The sequence below is a fragment of the Vipera berus genome (assembly GCF_964194415.1).
Source record: "Vipera berus genome assembly, chromosome: 2".
NCBI lineage: Eukaryota > Metazoa > Chordata > Lepidosauria > Squamata > Viperidae > Vipera > Vipera berus.
In genome coordinates, this window is record NC_138203.1 from 31523482 (window position 1) to 31541528 (window position 18047).

Genomic DNA, 18047 nt, shown 5'->3' on the forward strand with positions numbered 1-18047 from the left:
GAAACACTGCCCTAGGCAGATTCTGAAAGCTGTTGAGATCCAAGAATTTAAGAATGTCAGTACTTCATAATGTTCAGAATTCCCCTTGTTTCTTTTATAATTCACAGAATTTTCATTTTTCTAAAACTAGACTGACATTTTCACATTCACTTCGTCTTTTTTTTAATTTAGTCATTAAGATGAGAACCAATAGAATTGCACCACCAAATGCTGGACAGGGAAAAGAAGGAAAATTGGTACTGTATAAAAAGACTGCATTGTAGCTGAATCTGCGTTGTAGCTACCTCTTTGTCAACGGGTTGAAAAAAAAATAACACGCTTATTACATCGTAAATACAAGTGTGAGTAGAACACACAATACATGAAAAAAAATTGTAAAACGTATGTAAAAGCAACTGCAGAGACAGGCTCTGTAAAAAAGATGGGGAAGCACCCACGCTGCTTGAACAATTGAGAAGCTCTGCATCTTTCCTTGCCAACATTGTTTTTAAAAAAAATGGACCGAGAGAACCAAGCTCCAGCCTCATCCAGCAGAAAGGGGCTTTCAGATGCAAAATAAAATGCAAGGGGTGAAGCGAGTCCACTAATCATTTTCTCCTGAAACCGACTGATGCCCTGACCTCCCCGCGAGTTGCCCTCCCGCAGAGCGCTAACCGCGAAGGACGCTTCCCTTCCTCGTAAACAAGCGCGGTCGTCCGTCTCCAACTCCTCCCTCTCCCCCCTTCTCTCCCGGGAAGCCCAAGCCGCCTGGCTTCGCGCCTGCGCTTCATCTCCGAGCCCAGCAGAGCTCTTGGGCGTGTGAACGCGGACAGGTGGCCTGCTGCTGGGTTTACCCGATCCTCTTCCCTCTCCCGCTCTGCTAAGACGGCCCCCGCACCGGAAAGCCATCTAGCTCCTTAGAGGCGAGCTGACGACAGCGGAAGCCTAATCCCAGAGTTTGGGCTGGGCTGGAGCTAGCTGTCTCTCCGCCCTGAGGGTTGCACCCAAGAGGTGGGTCAGTCTCTGGACAGCTGGGCGCCGGGGCCACACCGCAGCAGGCTGCGCTCGGCGTTTTCTGCGCCGGAGGGGACCCCGCATCTGTCCGCCGACGACGATTTGCCGGGAGAGGCCGCCAGACGCCTGAGGAGTGCGGGCAGGTGCGGGGAGAGAGCGTTACGCGGCGTCGACCATGTCTGCGCGCTGCTGCGCCGGCCAGGTAAGGCGCGCGCGAACGCAACCCCCGCGATTTCTGTCCCGGGTAGGGAAGCCTTGCTAAACGGCTCCACCCTGGCTTCGTGGCAGGCAAGTGTCCGTGGGGGCTGCCTCAGCGCCTCTTTTCGCTGGACAATGCCGTTCAACCCGCGCCTTCGCGTTGGGGCAGGAAGATGCGCTGGCGGTTGCGCTTCTCCGGCAGAAGCCTAGCTCCTGACCGGATCGTCCACCCATTTAGGCGATTCTGGGCTCGAACTAGGATCTAGCTGAGCAATTCATCTGATTTCTCAGCTGCAAATTGCTTTCCCTGTCGGTTGAGTGGGCGTCGGGGATCGCTTGCCGTTTTCACAGCCTTGCTTTAGTTGTTAAACCGGAAATCAGGGCCAAGCTGATGATTGCAGACTTGGATTAAGATATATCTTTGTTTTTCTCTGGGTCAGTTTGTTATAAAGGCCTGCTTTATTACCGGGGGGGGGGCTGTCAAAGGAATTTAGCAAAACAATAAAAAAGACTCACTGAAGAAGACGCTGCTAATATGTGTGTTTTGATAAAATAATAGTTATTATATTATTTAGTTACAATCATGTCCACGGTTGTCATCATGCAACCCAATTCCAATTTCAGTTGCTTGGAATTTGTCTAAATTCAGTACTATGCATTTTTTGTAACGTTTATATCTGTATTTGCTTATCCTAAGAAAATTAACTTTTCTACTGTGTGGTGGAGTTTATAACCTTCTGCTGAGCTATGATTTAATGAATAAAGCATAGTTGCTTTAAATAAAGCATGAATAAAATTATTAGTGCAGCATATGAACTAGGTTACTATAATAATTTGATGAAGGAAATCATGTATAAATGTGCTGCCTCCAAACTTTCCCTTGTACTGTTAAAAATGTATACCCTCTTCCAAACAAGCATTGAACAAGAAAACTGACAGTTTTCAATTAGGAACAGCAAATCTCTAGAAAAAAAGATGCACATACTTTCTATGCAATAATTAACATGGAGTTGTTCTGGAAATGGAGGAAATTGACCCCTTCCCCCAATATAATTTTGCATTCTGCCTGCAGAATAAGAAAGAAGAATTGGGATTCTATATTCTAGATCCAATTCTACCTATTTTCATAAGTCATAACATAAAGGAGTGTATAAGTGTTCTCTAACTGTGCATGTGAAATATGTTAATATATGAAAGAGTGGTTGAAATTTGATAGCATCTTAACTCACAACTGGTGACCATGTGTACAGCTTCTATAGAATTTGGAATCCAGTTGACAATCTAGCCATGTGCACTTTTTACCTTGTATGTTTCATATCCACCGAGTGTCTACTGAAGTTTAAACCCTATGAATAGATTTTCTTTTTTATTTTTTGGTACTACAGTAATTTTATTAAAGATTATACCATAGTTACAACAGTAAAAACTAATATGAACTTTAAAAATAGTATAAAAGGTGCAGAAATATAAAGAAAAAATAGGAAATAAGAATATAGTGAAGTAAAAGTGATATATACATAAGTTATTTCTCACCATCACAACTATAAACAATTTTACTAACACATCACCTCCTCTTAAATGCAACCAATAATCTCTTCTTCCTCTATCCCATCTTTTATCTATATGCCAATTTAAAAAACATGACAGTCCTGGTGTCAGCAAAAGTCTTTTAAGAGTCATCAAAAATAACATTTTAACCTTGGTCAAATAAACTATATTTCCTTTTAATTCTTCTAATCTTAATCTTTAGCCATTTAAATAATGTCATAAAACCTAAAATCTTTTCATTTTTTTTTCTGTCCCTTCCAATGAAATTCTTCCAAACTTTAACAAGCCTCTTATAAATCCAAAATTATCCATCTCACTCTTGGTTTACTGTTTATATAACCCTTTTAATTATTAAGTAATCCGCCAGTTTCTTTATCAGTTCACATCTTTTTCCATGGCATTCTTGTAGGCTGTAATTTGTAAATCCAGTTTCAGTTCAATCTCAATTTTGTCAAATAAACTTGTTCCTCTTCCAGAACATGTTTTGGCACAGTTTCCCCATAGACTAGAGGCAGATGTCTCTGTTGACACTATTAAAATTAATATTTGAGTCCATTACTCAAAAATATCCTGTTTCTGTAAGTCATTACAATTTTTTGTAGTTTCTGTTCTCTTTTAATTGTAATCTTTAGTTCTCTCTCGTGTCCAGTTTTCAAAATCTTACGTTTATTTAAAAAACTCAAAACAAAAGAATTTTCCCATGGGAAGGATTCTTCATAATTAATTCCAAAATCTTCTTTCAAATCTATCTATACTCTTAGTCTGTTTGTAACTGTCAAAAATTAAAGTTTTAATCATTTTGATGTCTCCTAAAGATGCTTTTCCAAAAGGCAACTGGACTTTCTTGTTTAGTGGTTTTTATTTTATTTTATTTTATTTTATTTTATTTTATTTTATTATTTATTTATTTATTTATTTATTTATTTATTTATTTATTTGGATGAGAAGCAAAATGTTTTCAAATGAAAAAACAAACAAGAAAGTACAATTGCCTTTTAGAAAAGCACCTTTGGACCAACCATGAACTGGATGACTGAGAATCTCTATAGAAATTCTTTTTTAAAAGTTCTTGCGGTTAAAATTCATTTCACTGAAGATTGAAGGAACTTACCTGGTGCTGTCAAACTTGTCCTAACAGCTGAAAAGCAGCTAACAAGCAATAAATGGCTAGTAAAAGTGATAGTGATCTTGTAAAAGTAATTAGAAAATTACTAGTTACTTGTGTAAATTTAGTGGTCTTTCAAAGGTATAGATGGCTGTTTCCATGTCTCCCAAAGTTCTAAGTCACCTGTTTTGCAATTTCATGAGGAGCAACTGTCTGGTGCACTTGTGGGTGATCTCAAGTCTGTCTTCGTCTGAACAGAAATTGCAAAGAGTTGGTCCACATGTAGGCTTTTCATTCTGCTATGGTTGTCAGTTCTGCATTTCAGAGCCAACTTTAGTCTGTCATTTCTTACTGTGGAAGTCCCCCAATCAAATTTTCTTACATTCCACAGAAATATTTTTGCACATCTTTAAAACCATTTGCATCAGAATGAAAAGTTAACAAAAAGCAGGAACCATGTAAAATTAGGGTGACTGCATGTTTTGTAAGATAAAACTTTTGATCAAACATCTCTGTCATGACATTTTTTGTTAGTACTCAGGATAGATAGACTGCTATGGCAAGCATCCCTCTTAGTGACTTCAAGGATACACACATATAGCTTTCATGGCAGTAGTATCAAAATGGTTGCCATTGGCTTCTTCCCAATTTTTTAAAAACTTCACAGTCTAGCCTATAGAGCAGCGTTTCCCAACCTTTTCTATACCCCGCGCCCCTAGAACGCTTCTGATATATTCTCACACCCCTTAAAAAGTTCAAAATAACAGCAACGAATTATGCATATACACTATAATTTTGAAACTTCTGAGCCTAATTTTTGTACCTCCTGGAATATCGTCTCACACCCCCAGGGGGTGCAAGCACCCCCGGTTGGGAACCCCTGCTATAGAACCACGATTTCCTCGTGGTCTCCCATTCAAACACTACCCAAGTTCAACTCTTTTCATTTTGAGTCAGCTACTTTATGCTAGTTGGATTGTGAGCTGTATTTAGTGATGAAGCTGACAACTGTTTTGTGACTATCATACTGCCAGTTTCTGACAAAAATAACAAATGCATTTTTTTTACCATATGATGACAGAGAACAATTTAAAGCTAGCTCATCTTTTTGGCTACACACACTGAGCTAAGCATGGTTTGTTTACCAAACATTCATGAATAAGCCAGTATTGGATTCAGCATTGTGCTAAATCAGACAAACCATAATGTAGCTTCAGGTGTTATTTTCAGTGACAGAGATCACATGTCTGCTCTCCAGTTGGAGTGAACTGAATTCCTAGATTAAAGAAATATATTTTCCTCCTTTGAAAGAGAAATGACTGCCCTATTACTTGCACAGCGGTGATTTGTTTTTGCTTATATTTCACAGGAAACGGGATTTTACATGTGGCTTTTCTGTAGAGCGTCTCTTGAGACTAGAAGTTGACCTCTGTCTTAAATAAAGCAGCTGCAGTGGAAAACTTTAGTTAATTTTTTTTGGGATTCATTGTATATAAATGTAATGTAGACACAAGATTGGCTATGTGACTATACTTTTATTTACATTACATCTTGATTTACATATTTTTAAACTATAAGCTTGCTAGCTTTGAGGTCCTATTTAATTAGTAAGAAATTAGAATTAACACTTTCTGATAAAATTAAGGGCCATTTTTTTAGCAGAAACTTGCAGAGGAAAATTCCTGCACCACAAGTTTTAGAATTCCATGGCATAATGAGAATTGGCTAAATTGGAGAACTACTAGGCTGAAGAAGAATGGCTTAAAGGCAGAGTGCCAATCTGTAGTATTAAGAAGTAAGCCAACTAAAAGTTTAGACAGATGTTAGTACTCAGAAATGTAGTGCTCCTATCTTAATAAATTGTAGTTAAATATTTTAGGGCTTGCTGCTATTTGACAAGAAAATGGGTTCTGGATAGTATAGACTGGCTGTTGTTTAAAAGTTTGTATATATTGTTTTGCTTGCTTTTTAAAAAAATTGATCCTACAAATAAATAAATTGACTAGCTTGATAGCAACACCTAGCCAATTTTGGGTGATCTAGAAGGAAAAAAGTGACTTACGACTGGTCCTCGTAATTATAATTGTAATACAATCCCTATATTAGAATTATAGAATTATAAGCCTGGAAGGAGCCTTGGAGGTCTTCTAGTCCAACCCCCCTACCCAAAGCAGGAGACCTTATTGCAACCCAGACAAATGGCTGTCCAATCTTTTCTTGAAGACCTCCAGCAATGGACACCCAGAACTCCAGGAAGCAAGCTGTTCCATTGATTAATTGTTCTTACAGTCAGGAATTTCCTCTTTAATTCTAGATTGAATCTCTCTCTAACAAGCTTCCATCCATTACTTCTTTCCCTGCCACCAGATGCTTTGGAGAATAAGTTGACCCCTCCTCCCAGTGACAGCCCCACAAGTATTGGTAGACAGCTACCATGCATTATCACTTCTTACGATCCTGAGGCTATCCCTCTGTTAATGCAGGACTGCATTGACTTTTTAGGTAGCTGCAACACACTTCTGATTCATACTTAAGTGGTTTTACACTAGGACATCTAGATCCCTCTCAGTTTCTTCTGTTGAACCAGGTAGTGCCTATTGTATACCTAGATAGAATGGGAACTCATCAAATTTGCAGACAACATCAAACTTGGGGGAATTGCCAACGCTTTGGAAGATAGATTCAAGATTCAGAAGGATCTTGACAGACATTGGGACCAATCCAACAAGATACAGTTCAGTGATGAGAAAAGCAGGGTCTTGTACTTAGGCAGAAATATACCTATTGCCAGATCACCTGTTGTAAAAAGAATCTCCTCCTCCTTGTAAATTTAAGGTAACAATCATAAATTAATTTTGGTTTGGCAGATTTTGACAAATTAATCTATAATGTGCAACTATGTGGGTTCCTTAAACTGTACTAGCATAGGAGTAGGGAATCTGGCCTTTTAGCAGCCTCAATTACTTAGCCAAGGAAATTGTGGTTTTATAAACTCTAGAGCTCCCCAGGCCTGCCTAGGACTCCAAGAAGTCACTATGAGAAACTGATAGATTGGTGTTTGCTTGTTCTAGTTCTATTACACTTAAAAGTACTCAACAGTATCCAAAAAATTAATGCCTGTCAATATCTTGAATCTAAGAACACTAAGGCATCTGTACTTATTGCATTTTTAGGACTATACTAAACAGGTTTCAAGCTAAAGACTAAGGGCAGAATTCTCCACTTTTTTATGGATGTGAGTTAGTAGATAGAAACATACACATAGATTGATATGCAAACATGCAAAGATACATAAGTCACATTTTTAATTTTCACACCCTACTGATTTGGTGTATGTGTACATCCGTGTTTGTGTACGAATCTGTGTGTGTGTTTTTACTACTAACTCACACCTTCAATTCAAGGTTGACTCTTGGCAAGAGCCCAACCTAATCCCTGCAGTTTACTTGGTAAGGTTTTTGGAAGTGGTTTATCATTGCCTCCTTTCTAGGGTTGAGAGAGAGCAACCATGTTCAAGGTCACCCAGCTGGCTTTGTGCCTATGGTGGGACTAGAATGTGATCATGGTCTCCCAGTTTCTACCCTGGTGCCTTAACCATTACAACGTGCAGATTTTCTTTTCATGCATTTGCATTAGGATTTACTCTACATTTGTTGTATAGTCTCAAAATGGTGACGCTGTTTATTAGGAATTGCAATCAGGAAGTTCCTAGAAAAGGAATTTGGAGTCAACATGCAGCCTAAAACTGAGTTTCCTACCTCTGCCACAAGCAGTTAACATAGACATTCTCAGGAATTTGGCCAGGAGACAATTGTATTTTAATGGATGGCAAAAAGAATCCTTGAACTTTCTGGATCACAACTCATTTATTTGACTGATAAAAGTATTGACTGTAATTCCACCTTTCCCCTGGGAGTCGAAGGTGTTGGTTGTTTCCCCCTACAACAATCCTGCAAATATTTTTAGAGAATTTCATCTACCAAAAAAAAGGCTTTGTTTCACATGCAGTCTGGAAATAGGCAAAGCAAATTGTTGGTTTCCTTTCTAAGATAGGAAAAAGTAATTGATTTTAGCAAGATATCTATATCTTTCTGATAGTGGCTGTGACAGGAAATCCAATAAAAGCAATTTATTAGTCTAGTTCAAAAATTTGTTTGTGGAGGTTGTGTGGTATAATTTAATGCTGCTGGACAACTAATTAATTTCTGCTGCTTGTATTGTATATTGGCCCATTCAGAAACTAGTTTACATCTCTGAAATATATAACATTCTAAGCAAAGTGTTTGTGGAGATGAGATGCAAGGTACTCAAATAGACTGCCAACAAAAATAACATAGAACAACCATATTGGATAGGGGCAGAAATTTGGCATTGATAATAATAACTACACATCCCATCAGTTGCTCCTAATATCAATACCCCAAATATATTGAAGTTTTATTCTTAATACAAAATTGTTCAGAAATATAGAAAACCACTATGTTCACGTTCCACAGTGATTTGGACTATATTGGATATGACTCATCCCAGCAAGCCATGTTTCACTCCAGCACATACCCCATGGAAAAATACATCAATGTCTCATTTACAACATGAAATTCTGACAAAATTACATTAAATGTGAAGTAACAAATATAACACATTTCAGTTCAGTTAAGTGTACTTTTCAGAAGGTAGTGTTCCAACACTGACTATTCAATCTAGCTATGTACAATATATTGCACCAAATGTTAACATGATGCATTATTTTTTGTTTAGCATATTATGTGAATACAGATTACAAGACTTTATAAAACATGGTTTGCTGATTACTCTGTTGTCACAGCCATTCAGTTGTGATCTACACAATAAGCATTCAGCATATACCGGTACTTAATTTGTTTAGTAGCTGAAGCATGTTTTATTGATTTGCTTAATTTTTAGGCTGTTGGGCATATCATAGCTTAGCACTGTGTGTGGGCTCAATTATTTAGTGTATTTTCATAGTAATATGCCAATCTTATATTGAATAAAGACACACTGAATTAGTGGAATTTAATTTTGAATTGACATACATGCTAATGTTTAAAAAGAGAAACCCAGCAAGGAAAGAATTTTAAATGTTTCTGAATTCATCATTCAAACATGTTTTAAATAGTTATGCTTCATATGTAAACCTAAACTAGCTTTTGATTTTGTTTTATTTTAATCTGAAACCTGATACTTTTAGACTGTTATATATACTTTCCTCTCTGTGGAGTTCAGTTTTTTTTTTTACTTCTGATGTTAATAAAAGTTGTGTTTTCTAACTCTATTTTTATACAAGAATACAACCATAATGCTTCCTTAAGGAACGCCAGACATCTTCAGATGGTTATTTTATTACTCTGTTAATTTTTGCCTATCTACTATATTATTTCCATTTTTGATGTCTCATTTATTTTTGTAATTTTCATATATTGAAAGTCACATTCCAAAAGGATGAGTTCTGTTAAAACCACAGGATAAGCAGATGCTTCTAGAGCATCTCATACTTGGCCCTGGCCTTAGTGCTCCTTTGAAAATCAACTGGACAAGTTAGTATTCATTAGAAAATAATGTATGCAGTTAGAAACAGAGCCGAGGAAGAAGTGTGTAGTTTGCTGCATAAGGGTCTTGCTTAAATTTACCTTAATTAAAATGTGGATAAATGTCTTGGCTCAACTGATGAATAAATACCAATATTTGAAAGCAGTAAACCATATTCTAGAGGTGAGAAATATTGCTTTATTTTGCAGCCTTTTCTTTTTGAAAGCCTCTGGCCAACCTTGAGTAGTGTATCCTTTCTTCATGAGCAGACATATAGTACAATACTATATAGCAGGGCTTTCCAACCTTTTCACCCACATTGTACCACTTTTAGGATAAGGCAATATCTGAGTACCGCCAGTTGCCCAGCAAGGTGTCAAAAACTTGACCAAAAAAAGGGGAAAAATGATAAAGTACAGGTAGTCCTCGACTTACAACAATTTGCTTAGTGACTGTTTGAAGTTACAACGGCACTGAAAAAAGTGACGTGACCATTTTTCACACTTATGACTGTTGCAGCATCCCCAGGGTCATGTGATTTACATTCGGATGCTTGGCAACTGATTCATACTTATGACGGTCACAGTATCCCAGGGTCATGTGATCACCTTTTGCAACTTTTTTGACAAGTGAAGTCAATGGCCGGGGGGGCGTGGCCAGCTCATCAGGTTGCAGGGTGCCCGGGGGGGGGGGCAGGGATGTGGGGAGGAATCTGTGCAACTTTGGTGGAGGGGCGTGGGACAGGTGTGGGCGCCTTCCTTCCCTCCCTCTCTCCCTCCCATTGTCCCTTCCTTTCTTCCTTCCCTCCCTCTTTGTCCCTTCCTTTCTTCCGTCCCTCCCTTCCATTGTCCCTCCCTCCCTCTCATTGTCCTTCCCTCCCTCCCTTCCTTCCTTCTCCTTTTGTCCCCTCCTTCCCTTCCTCCCTTCCATTGTCCCCTCCTTCCTTCCTTCCCTCCCTCTTTGTCCCTTCCTTCCCTCCACCCCCTCCGTGCCCAGGAAGGGACAAGGGGAGGAGGACAGGCTGCCAGCGTGGCTGGTGGCTGTGCTGCTGGTGGCCATGGCTTGAAAGGCCACTGTAAATTGCTGGACAAGAGCCACACAGCGTTAAGAGTAGAGTGGCGGGAAGATATTTGTGATGAGGGAAGGAGAAAAACAGGCATCCCCTGAAGGAGACCAGCAAATGGCCCCCATCCTCTTCACACACCTGTGGATTCCGGGGGAGGGGACGCTGCGAGCGGCATGAGAGTCCACATTACCTGCGCTACACCGCCCAGACCCCAGCCTGGTTTTGGTACACTTTCCTCACCGTGCGAAGTGGCCGGGTGAGGCGAACCGGCGACATGCCGAACCTGCCTGTGCCTGCACAGAGGAGAGGCTGTCAGGGCTCAGCAGAAGCGCCAGGATCAGTGCTGCTTTCCAGGTGATCGACGCTTCTTCTGGGCTCAGCAGACACGCCGGGATCAGTGCCACTTTCCAGGTGATCAGTGTTTCTATTTAGATATTGCAGCAGCCTGAAAGATTCAGCTTTAATAAGAAAAAAAAGAGGTTGAATCACTACAGATTACAAGTAGCAAACTGTGGATTAGCAAATCAAGGTTCAGATTTTTCAGCAGACAGGAATTTATTCAGTTTCAGCAAAACTTGCAATAACCTGCTCTTGAAAGAACAGTTGAGAAACCCTAGAGCAGAATCCCAGTTTCTGTAGGCATTTAAGAAAAAAAAAAGATTGTAGGGTGTGACTTTCTTCTTAATCTGTATTTTAATATCCAGTTTGCCTCTCCTGTGCCATTGGTTATGTAGATTGTGTTTCACTCAGTATGGATTCATTTGTAATGTTGAGCCAAAAACACACAACACTATCGCTGTGGTTCATCTTGCCTAGGATTTTATCACTAGTCTACTGGGTGCCAAGTGAGATGAGGGCCGCATCAGCATTGCGATTGCCCTCAAGGGGCCGGGTGGGTATGGCCAGGGTGGACGTGGCCTACTGGGTGGGCGTGGCTAGAGTGCGTATAGCCTACTGGGTGGGCGTGGCCAGCTCTACATTGTTTGCATCAAGGGTGCCTATGGGGGCACGGGCAGGAGTGGGACAGATCTGAGGGTCTCTGGCAGAAGGAGGGTCTCTGAGCCAGGGCCAAGGCAGTGGGGGTCGTTCCCTCACTGTTTCCAGGATGGCTTCGTGGGCCACATGAAACCACTTTGCGGGCCGGATTTGGCCCCCAGGCCTTGTGTTTGACATGTCTGATTTACATGAACAATTTAAGAGTAATATTTTTCATGTTTACCTGTTAAAAAACATAATACTGTATACTTCAGTGAATACAAAAACATTCAAAAAGGTAATTGCTGCTTGGTTTTAGATGCTTAGCAGAAAGGGCAAACTGAGTTTTGTCTGATACAATAGTCAAAACCTTGATGGAATGTTCTGAGTCATAAATACAAAGCAGCATTTGCACAAACAAAGCCTTACCCTGGCCTATAGCATTATCAGATGGAGGATGGAATTAATAGGCTTGAATTATTTAAGTGTTTTCCTTTTGTATGATGTGGTAGCAGGTAGCAGAAGTCTACAAAGGACTTCATGCAAGGAGCACCGAGAAAATAATTTTATTTATAAACACATTAGAAGAACTTTTGCCCCATAACAGATTTTGATTTTTCTCGAAGTTATTAAAACAATTATTCTTCACTTTCAATTTGTTCATAGGCAGGTGAAAATTACTACCATCCCAGCTCAGGAATGTATTTTCTTTTTCTTTCTTGACTATTGCCAGTTCTCCCTACAAATAGCAGACTAGGTGGATTTCTGTCCTCTTTTCTTGTACAGAAAGGAGGAGAAGTTGCAAAAGCTCTGGTAAGAGGACGAGAAAGCATAACTTAGCCCAGGAGGTAACTAATTTGCTATTTGTGTAATGGTATGTGGGAAAGTCCTTGGGAGACAGGATGAAAAAGATAGAACATAGAATAGGGCTAGAAGGGACCTTGGAGGTCTTTTAGTCCAACTCCCTGTCAAGCAGGAGACTCTATACCATTCTGGGCAAATGGCTGTCAAGTCTGTTCTTGAAAACCTCCAGTGATAGAGCACTCACAACTTTTGGAGGCAAACCATTCCACTGATTAATTGTTCTCACTGTTGGGAAATATCTCATCAGTTCTGAGTTGGATCTCTCTTTAATGATCTGCCATCTGTTACTTCCCCCCCCACTCCCCCCCCCACTTCCCAGAGCTAAATACAGGATTATAGTTACAACAATCATATTCTAAATAAAAATTTACACAATATACAATCAACCAAATTCGTACTGCGCTTTAACTCTCTCTTAGCATAACTACTAACAATAACAATATCCCACTAAATTCTACTCATAAGCTAAATGTTACTTCTGTTACTTCTTGTCCTGCCTTCAAGTGCTTTGGAGAATAGTGTTCTGTACCAGCCTGCTACCAGCCCTGCATCAAAAGCAGGGACAACCCCTTTTACAAGAAGGCAAGAGGCTGGAATTACGCCTGCCAAATTTATTACCACAAAAACAAACGGAACAAGACAAACCAAGAAACAGAAGCTTTAAGAAACATGAACTATCCAAGCGGTTGCCTTCAGCAAACCAGCCCTCCCACACATTCCCCTTATATAGAGTTCAGGGCGTGGCTTCTCTGTGCCTCCTTCCGAGGAGCCCCATTGCCTTCCTCTGTTTACTCCGGATTGACTGCCTCCTGCGTCGGGCGTCCTTGAACAGGGCCAGCTGTGGGTCATCTTCATCCACGCTGTCAGGCTCACACAGCTGGGTCTCCACCAGGTGGGAGGGGCCTGGCTGGGGGCTCTGCGGAGCCTCAAAGCCATCATCAGCAAGTTCTTCAACACCCCCCTCCTCCTCCTCCTCCTCTGAGTCATCCGACCCAACTGCCGAACCCACAGGCTGACCCTGAATCACAACAAATAGGTCAACCCCTCTTCTTTGTGGCAGCCCCTCAAGTCCTTTGTTAGATTAGGCATACCTATTTCCTCAATCATTGATCATATGATTTAGCTCCAGACCTCTTATCATCTTTGTTACTCTTCTCTAAATGCTTTCCAGGGTCTCAGCATCTTTTTTTATATTACGGCAACCAGAACTACATGTAGTATTCGAAATGTGGCCTCACTAGTGCAGTATAAAGTGGTGTTATAACTTCTTGTGATCTGGATGTTATTCCACTGTTGATCCAACCCAGGACTGCATTAGCTTTTTTGGCAACTGCAGCACACTGCTGGCTCGTATGTAAGTTATGCTCTTCTAGATCCCACTCACAGTTGCTATTGTGAGCCATTCTATACCTGTGTGCTTGGTTTTTCCTGCTTATGTATTGGACCTTACTTTTCTCATTACTGAGTTGCATTTTTTTTGGATAAGTCAGTGTTCAAGTCTGTCAAGATTCTTCTGAATCTTGTGTCTGTCTTATAAAATTTTAGCTATTCCTCCCAACTTGGTGTCACTTGCAAATTTGATGAGTTCCACTTCTATACCCTCACCTAGATGATATATGAAGATGTTGAAGAGTACTGGGCCTAAGACAGAACCTCAAGGTACCCCACTTCATGTTTCCATCTATATAGATGATAACAACAACAACAGCAACAATAATAATAAAAAGTTGGAAGGGCCTTGGAGGTCATCTAGTCCAACCCTCTGCTTAGGCAGGAAACCCTATACCATTTCAGACAAATGGCTGTCCAGTCTCTTCTTAAAAACTTCCTCACAACTTTGGGAGGCAGGTTGTTCCACTGATTAATTGTTCTGACTGTCAGGAAATATTTCCTTAGTTCTAGGTTGCTTCTCTCTTTGATTAGTTTCCATCCATTGCTTCTTGTCCTGTCTTCAGGTGCTTTGGAGAATACCTTGACTCCCTCTTCTTTGTGGCAACCCCTGAGATATTGGAAGACTGCTATCATGTCACCCCTCATCCTTCTCTTCATTAAACTAGACAATTCCAGCAACCATTCCTTGTATGTTTTTTTTAGCCTCCAGTCCCCTAATCATCTTTGTTGCTCTTCTCTGTACGCTTTCTAGAGTCTCAACATCTTTTTTACATCATGATAACGATGTAGTTCCATTGAGAACTACCTGCTAAGTGTGATTGGTCAGGCAGTTGCAAATCCATCTGGTGGTGGTACTGTCTTTCCCACATTTTTCTGTCATACCAAGAAGTAAACTGTAATCTACTTTGTCAGATGCCTTACTGAAGTCTAAGTAAATTATGTCCACAGCATTTCCCTTACCCAGTTATTTAGTCACTGTCAAAAAAAGGCAATAAGGTTTGTCTGGCATGATTTGGCTTCTAGTAATTGTCTTGTTCATTTCTAGGTACTCACAAATGTGTGCTTGATTATATTTTCCAGTATTTTCCCAGATATTGATTTTAGGCTGATTGATCTGTAGTTTCCCAGATCCACATTTTCCTCCTTTTTGTAGTTTGGAACCACATCAGCTCTTCCAATCCTTTGGTAGTTCCCCCATGTGCCAGGAGCTTTGAAAGATTTTGTTCAATAGTTCCGAGATCATGTCTGCCAGGTCCTTCCGAACCTGGAATGTAATCCATCTGGTCGTTAGACATGCTGCTTAGATTACTGCAGATAAGGGATAGCACAGTGCATAGTGGGTAGGGCAAGAGACTCAGAAGGGACCCTTACTAAGTTTACATTACTTGGGGAAACTCTGTTGTCTAGCAGTGTGCTGGAAGTAAGAACTTATTAAAGCAGGGATTGGCAACTTATAGCCTATGGGTCAGATCTGACTTACCACCCAAAATAGAACATAGAATAACAGAGTTGGGAGGGACTTTGGAGGTTGTCTAGTCAAACCCTCTGCTCAAGCAGGAGACCCTATCTAGACAAATGGCTGTCCAATTTCTTCTTATAAGCCTCCAGTGATGGAGCACCCATAAGTTCCGAAGGCAAACCATTCCACTGATTAATTGTTCTCACCATTAGAAAATTTCTCCTTAGTTCTAGGTTGCTCCTCTACTTGATTAGTTTCCATTCATTGTTTCTTGTCCTGCCTTCAGGGGCTTTGGAGAAGAGGTTGCCTCCCTCTTCTTTGTGGCAGCCCCTGAGATATTGGAACACTGCTATCATGTCACCCCTAGTCCTTCTCTTCATTAAACTTCTTTGTGGCAGCCCTTCAGATATTGAAACACCACTATTATGTCACCCCTAGTTCTTCTTTTCACTAAACTAGACATACCCAATTCCTGCAACCGATCTTCATATGTTTTAGCCACCTAATCATCTTTGTTGCTTTTCTCTGCTCTCTTTCCATTGTCTCAACAATATAGTCTGTAATTCCAAAAACAAACTTTATATAGCCCAAGATGGGTCAAAACAAGAATACAAGTTTGTAATTCTATCTCAGCCTGATGTAGAACCATACTATTTTAATAAATGTAACAATTTGGATGGTGTTATGAGCCCATATATAAATACTACTGTTTGCCTTTCTAAGTCATTCTGTTGCTTTTTAAAAAAAAATGTTCATTTAGGGTTTTCTTTTACCAAAAAAAAGATATCAAAACATTACAATTTTTAGTTCTCAGGATACTTTTATTAAAGGTTTTTGAGAAAAGGGAAAAGAAAATAAGAGAAGAAAAATAAAACAATGAATAAACAGAAGTTACAAATGGATGTATTGGGAGGTCAAACAGATTTTGTTGTTGTTTTGCCATGTCAAAGAATAAAATTATGTTTTTCCTTTTTTTTTAAACTCCTGTAGTTGGCCTGTTGCTGTGGTACTGCTGCTTGTTCCCTTTGCTGCCGCTGTTGCCCAAAGATAAAACAATCAACCAGCACCCGCTTTATGTATGCCTTGTATTTCATCTTGGTGGCTCTCATCTGTTGCATCATGATGTCAGAAACCGTAGCAAAACAAATGAAAGAACATGTAAGTAAAAGCATTTAATTCTTGGGGATCCGAGGAGGAAAAAGGGAGAGATGCTAGAATAATTTCTTGAATGAAAAGAAGATATTTTTGAAATTTGAAGGGAACTTACAGAATAAAGCACATTATATTAGACTTGAGTTTTGTAAAATTTTGGAAGGCATAATGATGAATACTGGACTGTTCTCATAATTTATGTCATACTTTAGCATTACAACATAGGTGTGTATGTGTGTGTGTGTGAACATATATTCATATGCAATTATAATACTCTCTCAGACATTTTGAAAGACCCCAAACTGTGTGTGGTTCAGCAATGCCAAATGTTTCATCCTGTTCCACTTTGAAAGTTGAGGAGTAGGAAGAGCCATACACTGGATAACTGTTTCCTCAAAGACAAAAAATTATTGCTCTCTGAAATTTGAGTGCTTGACTGCTTTGAATGGGAGTATGCAAACTACCGTATATACTTGAGTATAAGCCGAATTTTTCAGCCCACTTTTTGGGCTGAAAAATTCCACTTCGGCTTATACTCCAGTCAACAAAAAAAACTTACCGAGGACTTGTGCGCGGCCGAGGCTTTGGTGCTTCCGGGATCGCCCGCACCTCTCCCAAGCCACCGCCGTCCGAGACCTGCCGAAGTTTGGGGAGGTTTGGGGAGGTGCGCGCGCACCTCCCCAAACTCCGCGCCTTGCCTGCCTGCTTCTTTCCGCAGCGGAAAGAAGCAGGCAGGCAGGGCGCGGAGGAACGGAGACTTGCCGACGTTTGGGGAGGTTTGGGCGCCTCCCCAAACCTCGGCAGGTCTCCGTTCCTCCGCGCAGACCTGCCGACGTTTGGGGAGGTTTGGGCGCCTCCCCAAACCTCCCCAAACGTCGGCAGGTCTCCGTTCCTCCTGCCGACCTTTGGGGAGGTTTGGGCGCCTCCCCAAACCTCCCCAAACCTCGGCAGGTCTCCGTTCCTCCTGCCGACCTTTGGGGAGGTTTGGGCGCCTCCCCAAACCTCGGCAGGTCTCCGTTCCTCCTGCCGACCTTTGGGGAGGTTTGGGCGCCTCCCCAAACCTCGGCAGGTCTCCGTTCCTCCTGCCGACCTTTGGGGAGGTTTGGGCGCCTCCCCAAACCTCGGCAGGTCTCCGTTCCTCCTGCCGACCTTTGGGGAGGTTTGGGCGCCTCCCCAAACCTCCCCAGGTCTCCGTTCCTCCTGCCGACCTTTGGGGAGGTTTGGGCGCCTCCCCAAACCTCGGCAGGTCTCCGTTCCTCCTGCCGACCTTTGGGGAGGTTTGGGCGCCTCCCCAAACCTCGGCAGGTCTCCGTTCCTCCGCGCAGACCTGCCGACCTTTGGGGAGGTTTGGGCGCCTCCCCAAACGTCCCCAAACCTCGGCAGGTCTCCGTTCCTGTTTGGGGAGGTTTGGGCGCCTCCCCAAACCTCCCCAAACCTCGGCAGGTCTCCGTTCCTCCGCGCAGACCTGCCGACCTTTGGGGAGGTTTGGGCGCCTCCCCAAACGTCCCCAAACCTCGGCAGGTCTCCGTTCCTGTTTGGGGAGGTTTGGGCGCCTCCCCAAACCTCCCCAAACCTCGGCAGGTCTCCGTTCCTCCGCGCAGACCTGCCGACCTTTGGGGAGGTTTGGGCGCCTCCCCAAACGTCCCCAAACCTCGGCAGGTCTCCGTTCCTGTTTGGGGAGGTTTGGGCGCCTCCCCAAACGTCCCCAAACCTCGGCAGGTCTCCGTTCCTCCGCGCAGACCTGCCGA

The 18047-nt window shown here is 41.6% G+C and overlaps 1 protein-coding gene across 3 annotated transcripts in view; it reads left to right on the top strand.

Annotated features, from left to right (window-relative positions):
- Positions 1 to 786: 786 nt before the first annotated feature.
- Positions 787 to 18047, top strand: part of SERINC5 (serine incorporator 5) — a 39038-nt gene continuing 21777 nt past the window's right edge. For all 3 annotated transcript variants that reach the window (XM_081319810.1, XM_081319812.1, XM_081319811.1), the window contains exons 1-2: positions 787 to 1195; positions 16138 to 16305. In XM_081319810.1, coding sequence (XP_081175936.1) covers positions 1169 to 1195; positions 16138 to 16305 — 195 coding nt within the window. In that variant the 5' untranslated portion in view covers positions 787 to 1168. The remainder of the gene's footprint in view (positions 1196 to 16137; positions 16306 to 18047) is intronic.